The 9,423-nt window shown below is 36.6% G+C and overlaps 1 protein-coding gene across 1 annotated transcript in view; it reads right to left on the reverse strand.

The window, feature by feature from the left end:
• Window positions 1–1,976: 1,976 nt before the first annotated feature.
• Window positions 1,977–9,423, reverse strand: part of ECT2L (epithelial cell transforming 2 like) — a 74,236-nt gene continuing 66,789 nt past the window's right edge. Inside the window, exons 19-21 of the mRNA XM_010844219.1 lie at window positions 8,837–8,925; window positions 3,667–3,839; window positions 1,977–2,357 (exon numbers count right to left, since the gene is read on the reverse strand). Coding sequence (XP_010842521.1) covers window positions 2,230–2,357; window positions 3,667–3,839; window positions 8,837–8,925 — 390 coding nt within the window. The 3' untranslated portion in view covers window positions 1,977–2,229. The remainder of the gene's footprint in view (window positions 2,358–3,666; window positions 3,840–8,836; window positions 8,926–9,423) is intronic.

Here is a 9,423-nt window from a genome sequence, read left to right on the forward strand (position 1 = left end):
CTGGAGGGTGTATTGTGTTTGTTGGCACAGCCCCCCTCCCCCCGTGTTATCTCATAACTTTGGTGCATTATACTTAGTGGCCAAAACCTCACACTGCTTGGATTTACACAGTGGGCTTCTCATTTAACATCTTAAGCACAAACTCAGAAATATTTTCAAAAGGAGACAAAATTAAATAAACTGTCAATTTGTCTTTTAGGCTTAATACTTAAAGAATCCAACAATCTTTAAAATGCGTTTCCTATTTGATTTTTAATTTGAAAGAACTGTATTGGATAAGGCATACTTTAACCATAAGCTCTGCTGTAATCAACATTCTTCAAGAGTCTCATGGCACTTTCAAGCTTTTCACAGCAGCTTAGAGGGCAGATTTTATGTTTTCCTTACGAACGTTTGGTCAGGATCACCTGTGACTTAAACTTTGTTGTGTGTGAGATTTTAATTCCTCGGCAGTCCTGTAAAATTAGGAAATAACTTAAGATAGGCATTTTTAAATTGTCTGCTAGAAGCAAAGGGAAAGTGTTGACGCTGCAAGCCACAAAAGTACTGTCCAGCTGCAGACGTCACTTTTTGCATGATTTATGCACTAAACTCGCAATTATAAGCTTATGTTCATCAGTCTCTAGAAGTGTTTTCAAGTAACATGTTTTAGAACTTCTGAGGATCTTAATTATTCACTATTATAATAAATGAAAATTCCTTAAGATTCCTAGTTATCTTTAGCTCTCTTGTTACTCTTTCTTTTGCCATGTTTTTGTTGTTTAGTCCCTCAGTCATGTCCAGCTATTTGTGACCCCATGGACTGTAGCTTGTCAGGCCCCTCTGTCCATGAGACTCTCCAGGCAAGAATACTAGAGTGGGTTACCATTTCTACTCCATTCTTTTGCTATAGAGAGAGACTTTTCCTGTTAACAAAGAGTTTCTAAAGTATGTCCTATTCAGGATAATGTAGTGTCTCGGGATTTGTTTTGTATTCTATGGTATTTCCATTTTGATCACATTTGTGAATTTACATTTATTGCTGACTAAGAGCAGGCATTCCTTTAATGTTTTGTTCTATCTGACATAGATGTTGAGCTGCATGGTTTTATCATAATCAGAAGTGTGATTTTACACTAATTAAAAACAACATTTTAACTTTTGTACATTTTTTAAGAATTAGAAGGAATTTGTATTTTTGTTATAGAAAAAAGAAAATGTTTAAAATAGCCTACTTCACAATCCTAGACTGTACTAGTAGATTTCATTTCCTTAAAGGAGAATTTGAAGCAAAGAGGAAACTGACAGCCAAAAGCTTCCAAGATTAATACAATGTTATCTACCATTAATTGAGTAAAACTATTACTACTGCATATATCAGCCAAAGTTTCAAAGTAGCTAACCAGGTTATAGCTTCAGTTTATTAAATAATTAAAGCTTTAAGGGCCCAGAAAACTACTCAATACCTATTTTTATTTTTTTATGTTTTAAATAGAATGTCTTAATTTCTTCAGTTTTTACTCAGCTAATTTCCATTACAGGCAAGTTTCGTTTTTGTTTTTTGTACCCCCTCACCCTCTACCAAAGGGCCTTCTAATTTAGCAATGTAACAAATTTTTAAACCATTTTATTTGGAAGGTCTAAGAATTTAATTTTGCAACAAAAGAACACTTAAGAATTACAGAAAATTTTAGTGCTTTATAGTGGTATGTTTTTAATGCTCTCTGTAGAAATACATTCATATTTTGGATATATGTGACCAGTTTTTTAGTAAAGTACTGTTTAGATTTCTTATACATATTTTTAAAATCCATAACTATTTCATGGAAATGTTAAAAGATGTTGATAAATCACCAGCAGATTAAGACATTTCTCTAGACTGATCATTTAAGAAATACTTTTCATTATGACTTTATTTTTCATTAGATCAGAAAACAAATCTTTAAATACTCAATATCCTTATTCAGTCTTAGGTTTTGTCAGTCAGATTAAATAATAATGTCCATGAAAAACAACTATCAAAAGAAGTGGTTCAGATTTTTATATTCAAATTTTTCTTATCCATTTCACATAATTGAGCATAGATGATAAAGTTTAAAAGTTAGGAGTAACTTTATGCGTCCCCCTAGTTCATCCACCGATCATCCATGATGAACCATTATTCTGCTTCTTACTGAATCTTCTGGAACAGAAAACAATATGTTGTCTTTGTCAGGGCAGATTGGCACCCCTGGTGTTTGAAGTCCAGACTCACTTTTCCATACTACTTTTGATGGCATTTTGGAGTACAGACAACCATAGAAATTTATCATCTTCAACTTCTGTTGCACAAATCCATTCATGTTTTGGACCTTGAAGAATAAATGCATTCTTGATAACTGTAAAAATATTGGAAGTACATAAATTAATTTTTGTAGGTAACAGTCAAAAGGAAAAAATGTTTCAAAATTCAAGAGTTGATCAAATCATCTTGAAGACTTTTTGAAAATTAAAGTCTCAAACACAAATCCAGTTTAGAATATAACTTCCTAAATTACTGAATAATTCAAATATAGTCTAAAATAAACTTGTCTTTATAATTGTTTAATTATAATTAGCAATTATTTTTAAAGTAATAGATGATATGATATTCTTTAATTTCAGAAGGAACTGGGACCGGTAAAGGTCTTTACAAGAGTTACTGTAGATAAGAGATGCTGAGAGCTGGACCTTAACCACCCTGGTATGAGCACCAGGATAGAAAGAAGCCAACGACGACTTAGCTGAATGCTCACTTTTAGCTCACATTATGATGTTCTGACATAGAGCACAGCTGATTAAGGGGAGATGGAAGGAGACATGTCATGCACATTATGGATAATTAACCCTGAGTTTGAAAATATTTATTTCTCAATAGGTGAAAATATTTATTCCCACATTTAGTGTTCAGTTTCTCTCAGATTTTAAATGAAGCCAAAGCTAATGGAAAGCAGCTCTTTTTAGATTAGTTCCTTCTCTGAGATCTTGGTTCTAGCTTTACCCATAAGTCCTACCTTCACGTGCAGTGAAAAATATTGGAACAAAAGGTGTTACATTCAGATTGTCTGGCCTAACAGAAATATAGGAAAAGAGATACAGATCTTTTGAAGATTGGGAAGTAGAGTGTAAGATAAAAACTAAAAGGTACAGTAGGTTTAAGTAGGATTTCTTTTTGTAACGATTATTTCTTTTGAGATTATGAGTTAAATGTTTTGTTACTAAACATCATTTGCAAATACATCCTTTAGAGAACTTGTAAATGCAAATTTACGGAAAAAAGTACAGTCAAATCTGCAATAATCACTTAGTCCTAGTATAATGGAAAAGTAATAGATAAAAATTGTAACATCTACAAGCAATAGAAGTTAAAATAGTGGTTAAGAACTCCAGCTTCCCTGGCAATAATACAGGGTTATGTCTCCCTTTGTGTCTTTGGAAAGCTGTTTTCCTAATGTGTAGAGTATGTGTCTGAAGATGCCAGCATTCCTTTCTTTTGCTATTTCAAAGGTAAAGGAAAGTTTACATTAATGAGATCCTAAAAATACTTGGGAAATTATTTGCAAATGCAAATTCCAGTTCTCTTCCTGCTTTCCTATTTTAATAGCTAATGAGTTTTATATAATACAGCTTCTTAAAGGTGTGATCTCTTTGGAGGAAGAGAATACATACATTTGGAATCTGGTATGTCTTCTATGATTAACCTATGAAGTGCCACTGATGCAATGAATTGGTAGGTTGATTTTGAAGTCCTTTCAAATGGAGTATGAGATGTACCTCGACTAGAAACGAGCAGTGCATCGTTGAAGAGGAAAAGACTGAGATCACAGGTATGTTCATAGAGCCTGGTTTAAAAAAGAGAGAGAGCAGTTTAGTTTTACATACGCATACATATGTGCTTTGTTACACACTTCACCATCTTTACCTTGATAAGCTCATCATCAGGGTCTTTCCCTACCTCAGACCTTTGGACTGACTTTTTGAAGTTCTCTGTATTATTTTCTCCTGGTGTGAGTAGTCCCTCTGTCTGTCAGACCAGTCATGTGGGTGGGCCTCAGGGTTCCTGGTGGAATGATTTGATCTTATCCATTGGACAGTATCCAATCGATGCAGGAAAAAATGAACACTGAATTTTCCCAGTGTTACAACACAAATCAGGTTAAAGCTGTGTTGGTATTTTGTGTTTGATGTACTTAGACAATCTGCGGGGAATGTTTTCATGTAGTTTGGTTTCATCTTTAAGGATAACTGGTTGGGTTAGAGAGAAGCACAAGAATCAGTAAGGTGTGCAGTGTCTTAAGTAGAAAGCAGGGAAAAGAAAAGCATTTACTAAGTAGGAAACAGAATTTTCTAATACAGTTGGAGAGAAATTGATGAAAAGTTGGATTTAAGTAGCTCTTCAGTTCTACTGAGGTTGCTACCATGGTCATTGGTAGGCATTTTTTGGTCCCCAACCTCCATCTAGTATCCTCTGTGGTTGTCTGCTGATGGAGTCAGATCACAGTGTTTAGCAGATTTCACTGTGCTCCGGTGTGGGTTATCAAATGATGTACTAGGGAGGAACTTGGGAGAGCCTCACCCCATGCCCCCAATCTCTGTCCAGCACCAGGAATGGCCAAGTGCAGCAAGCTCATTACTATGATGAAGGATAGCCCCCCAAAAATGTTTTTCTCCTAGAAGCATCAAGAAGCCCTCAAGAAGTTACTCTAAGCAAGCAACTCAGTTGACTGGTTTATTCAGAGGAATTCTCTTAGTTTTTACCGTCATCATGTGTTTAATTTTTAAATTGGTGAGTTAGATCCAGGTAAAGTCGTTCAGAAGTGATGCAGTTATATCAGCATATACTGTCGGTTGTTTCCATGCACTGCTCTTTGGTTTCACTTTTTTGGCTCACTCCTCCCTTCACTTACGTTACCCACATTACCAAACAGTATATACTCTTTACTTTTTTTTTAACCCATTCAAGTAGTCACTCACATATGTACCTATGTATGCATCTATTTACAGGTAGGTTGTTTTAAGTATTATTCCAGGCTCTTTTCTTGCTTTTCTCAGCAATAGAAATCGAGTTCTTTTTAATGACCAAATAATAGCATGGATGGACCATCATTTTTCTAACTCTTTCCTCACTTAGTGGGCATTTCTTTGCAGGCTCAGGTCTCTTTCTTCCCTCCCTCATTTCCTTTGTTTTTTCTTTATTGCCACTGTGAGCAGTGTTTGAAAAAACCAGTTCCTTACGTACAAACAGACTCCTTACATTTCTGTCAGATAGGGTTCCCAAGGGTAGGATTGATTGACCAAACGGTATATATATATATTTTAACCAAAGCCTGACAGGTTGTTTTCCATAAAAGCTACTATAATTCACATTTAGAATCCACTCTGTATTATAATGGCTCTGACTTGTACAAACTTTACTGTGCATCTGAATTACCCAGAGATTTTCATTGAAATGCAAATTCAGTAGAGCTAGACTAGCCTGAGATTCTGTGTTTCTAACAGCTCCCTGGTGATGATGATTCGCCAACCACACTTCAGAGTACTTAAGTCGTGTATTAATTACAGCTGTGCCCATGAGGTGGCCAAAAGACTAGACTGGGAGAGCGAGTGGTTTAAACATTTTAAGGAGTGCTTTGCTTCAGGTTCAGCTCTTGGGAGAGTGTAGGGGGTACAGGTCATGTTAGGTGTGTGGAGAGATAGAAGTGCCCTGGTCATCCAACCCCGGAGCCACCTTCCTTTTTCACACATTTCCTTCCCATATCTGTGGTTATGATTTAGGCTGGAAGGAGAGGGATGCTTCATATTTACTGACAGTTTGAAAGAAATAATGTTCCAGATTAAGTTGATAGGTTATTCTGAGAATAAGGGAGCAAATAGAAATAGGGATGAGGGAAAGGGGGAAGCAAGAAAGGGGGTGCATTTAGATCAGTATGTGGTGAGCTGTATGTGCTGAGCGGCCACCCTAGGCGAAAGAATTCCACCCATGTTTGTGACCCTTCTTTGGCAATATTTTTACTCTTATTACTGATAAGAATCATATCATTTGAGAAAAATGTTTAAAAGCTGTAATAAAACTTTGCCTTTCTATCTAAATGGCCAGGGAATGTGCCTACCAGGGTGCTTTGAAGATGAAGCTTTGAAAGGAGTGTTTGCTTTGGTAAACAGATGTTTGATTTTTCCCTTTGGAAGGGATAGCGTTGAAAGTAAGTTAAATGAAGGCGAATTCTAATAGCGTGACCCACTTGGGCTGGGTGGGTGGATGGCCCAGAGGAGAAGGAGCAGGCACGTTTATTGAACTTGGAGTTGAGGCCACTTGTAACCTGAGGACATGAGCAGGGAAAGATAAATGCACAAAGAGGTTTTTATTATTATGAAAGTGCTATTTAAAATACATATAAATGAATTTTACCTAGGAAAAAGCTTTCCAAAAGCCATTTATACTCACCAAGAGCTTCAACAAGTTTCATCCAAAGACAAAAAACACCAGAACCCTTTTTAAAAAACCTTTATTATTCTACATATGTAAAAACAAATAATTTTGCCTTTCACATTGACATAATGGAACAACTAAAATGGAAACTCTGGATCCTACTCAAGTTTCAGAAAACTGCTGCTGCTCGGATTCAGAAGAACCAACTCCACGGGTAGAGTGTTTTCCTTGAACCTGGACAGGATTTCTTTGCTTTTTCACAAATAGACTCAATGACTCCGCCAAACATAGTTTAAATTCTTAACACCATTCTAGAAGTGTTTTGTCATTATTTAATCACTATTAATACGTTAGCCAGATCAAGAAACAAAGTACCCAACTTCCATAAATACATAAAACTTTAAAAGTAATTTGCAGAGCATAAACTGTGGCATGAACAGATAACAGTACGTCATTGGTTCTGTGAGCTAAGTGTTAGTCACTCAGTCGTGTCCGACTGCAACGCCGTGGACAGTAGCCTGCCAGTATCCTCTGTCCATGGGATTTTCCAGGCAGGAATACTGGAGTGGGTAGCCATTCCATTCTCCAGGGTATCTTCCCAACCCAGGGATTGAATATGGGTCTCCAGCATTGCAAGCAGATTCTTTACTGTCTGATTCATGAGGGAAGCCTCTGTGAGCTGACCTAAGTCAAAACTGTTTATCACCTTGTCCTCATCATCCACATTCTGACTAGTGGATTATAGTGGCTTTTGGCAGTTGCCAGGATAAAAGTCAATTCAGAGCCAGAGTCCTGCATCCCTGAGAAGTCTGGGTATTTCTCTTCCCCCAGGGCCCAGTTTCCTGGTCAATGACTATAGGTCCCTTTGGGTAAGCTAAAAGCAAAGGTAACAATATACATACTCTGTAGTTTAGTAATGTTTGTCCTCAAGAGGACTCAGGGTCTGAGCAGTGGATGCCCTGTTTGGTGATCTAAAGCCGTGCCTCTATTCACCGGCCTTAGAGGCTCCACTTTGCACCTGGTGACACCCCATTAGAAGGAGAACAAAAGTAAACAAAATGCTTAAAAAATCAGCAAGTTTAAAGACACACATGAAAATGTCAAAGTTCCAAGGTGCATAAAAGCGTAATCCAAAACTATGTGGGTTATATCTACAGAGGGACACATGCCTCCAGTTTCCTAGCTCTAAAATGACTCTCCCCAGAGCAAATTCCGTCAGTCAGAAACATGGACGTAGATAAAGAAAGATAAAGGAAGAGTGTCTGAGAATGAACATATGAAGGTAAAATTAATTCTAATAATAAAAAACTGGAATAATCCCTAGCATGTGTCCTACTACACTGTGTTTAGAATTGCTGACTTGATATCTAGTTCCTTCTCTTGTAGCTCATTTCTATTGCTCCTGACCAAAAACAACAAAATGAGAAAACAAAAACACTGTGACAGTGAGAAGTGACACAGTTGTGTGATTTGATTTTCATTTAAGGGACTGGTTTATTCCAACCTCTCCTCCATCCCAAATCCTGTCCTGGCCTTTGGGAAACATTCAGTGAAATATTCATTGAAATAACAGGTAATCTGATTTTCATTTCTTTTATTGGAATTAATTCCTCTGCATTTGGTTGCTGTTTGTGGAGCTACCATCTTTGCCATTAATACTGAAAACATAGATTTCAAATAGTTTTCTAAAGCAAGAATTTAAAAACAATGGCCCCACTCCTTGCTTTTTGTAAATAAAGTTTTATTGGAACACAGCTACACGTGTATTGTTTATGAAGATCATATTAATCATTATGTATTGTATTTATGTAGCTGCTTTTGTGCTACAATGGCAAAGTTAGTTGCCACAGATATCATTTGGCAAGAAAGACCTAGAATACTTACCATCTAACCCTTTACGGAAAAGTTTGCCCATCCTTGTTCTAAAGGAGAAAAGGAAATGTTAGCACCTTCGCATCACAATAGTTTTTACACTACTGTGAGCACTGTGCAAACCAGACATGTGAGACCTCAGTACAATGGTGGTCCTACGGTGAGACCTTTGGAGCGCTGACCTCAGTAACTAACTGCAGATAATTAACTGGTCTTCTCTTTCTTAGAGTTGAGCAGATCATCCATGTGATATCTCACATCAGCTCTCCTCTCAGTAGGAAAGTAACCAAACCAGAAATCCCATGTCTCGAGTTAGTGGCCCAGGCAGTGACAGTTGGGTTTCTTCCATTCTATGAAGGAGCTGCCTGGAATCTGAGTAAGGTGATAAACACCTTACATCGTCTCAGAGGGGTGTATGTGTAACTTTTCAGATCAACACAAAGATTTATTGTATATTTACAATATGACAAACATTGTACTGGATTCTGGGTACAAAATAATTAAGACACACTCATAGCCATAGGATAGTTGAATGTTTACCTTAAATAGAAACTTATGTCCTCATCACAGCAGTGAAGTTGGGCCACATCTTGAACCCTAATCAAATATCTGTTTGCTTCTGATAGAGTCTATGAAATAAAAAGAATTTGAAATATATATATATTTTTATAAAATAAGTCTCATTACTGAATAATCATATCCCAAAAGATGTAAGTGTTGAATAGAACTCAGTTCAATTATGAAAAAAGCATTGTTTTTAAAACTATACTTGAGGGAGTTGTCTAATTTTTAAAACTATTGAAATTATTTTTTTTATTATAAATTCTTTCCTACTACCAAAAATAAAGTGGGGATGTGGGTGAGTCAGGAGGGATCTATCAAGAAATGTTACAAATTAAGATGTCAGGCTCCTTTACTGATCCAGCCATGGAGATGATCACTTGGGGCATATAGTGATCCAGAGATAAAGTTCTGTGGACTCTGTGAGTCCCAAGATTTTTGGATTTTCTGTAATCCAGTCAATCCCATTACTCTTTCCCTTTCAAAATGCGCAGATCTAAATTAGGCCAAAACAACTGCATTTTGCTTCCTCAATTTGGCCAAATAAAAACACAATCGATTAATAC

The sequence above is a fragment of the Bison bison genome, unplaced genomic scaffold, assembly GCF_000754665.1.
Source record: "Bison bison bison isolate TAMUID 2011002044 unplaced genomic scaffold, Bison_UMD1.0 scf7180017864198, whole genome shotgun sequence".
Classification (NCBI taxonomy): Eukaryota; Metazoa; Chordata; class Mammalia; order Artiodactyla; family Bovidae; genus Bison; species Bison bison.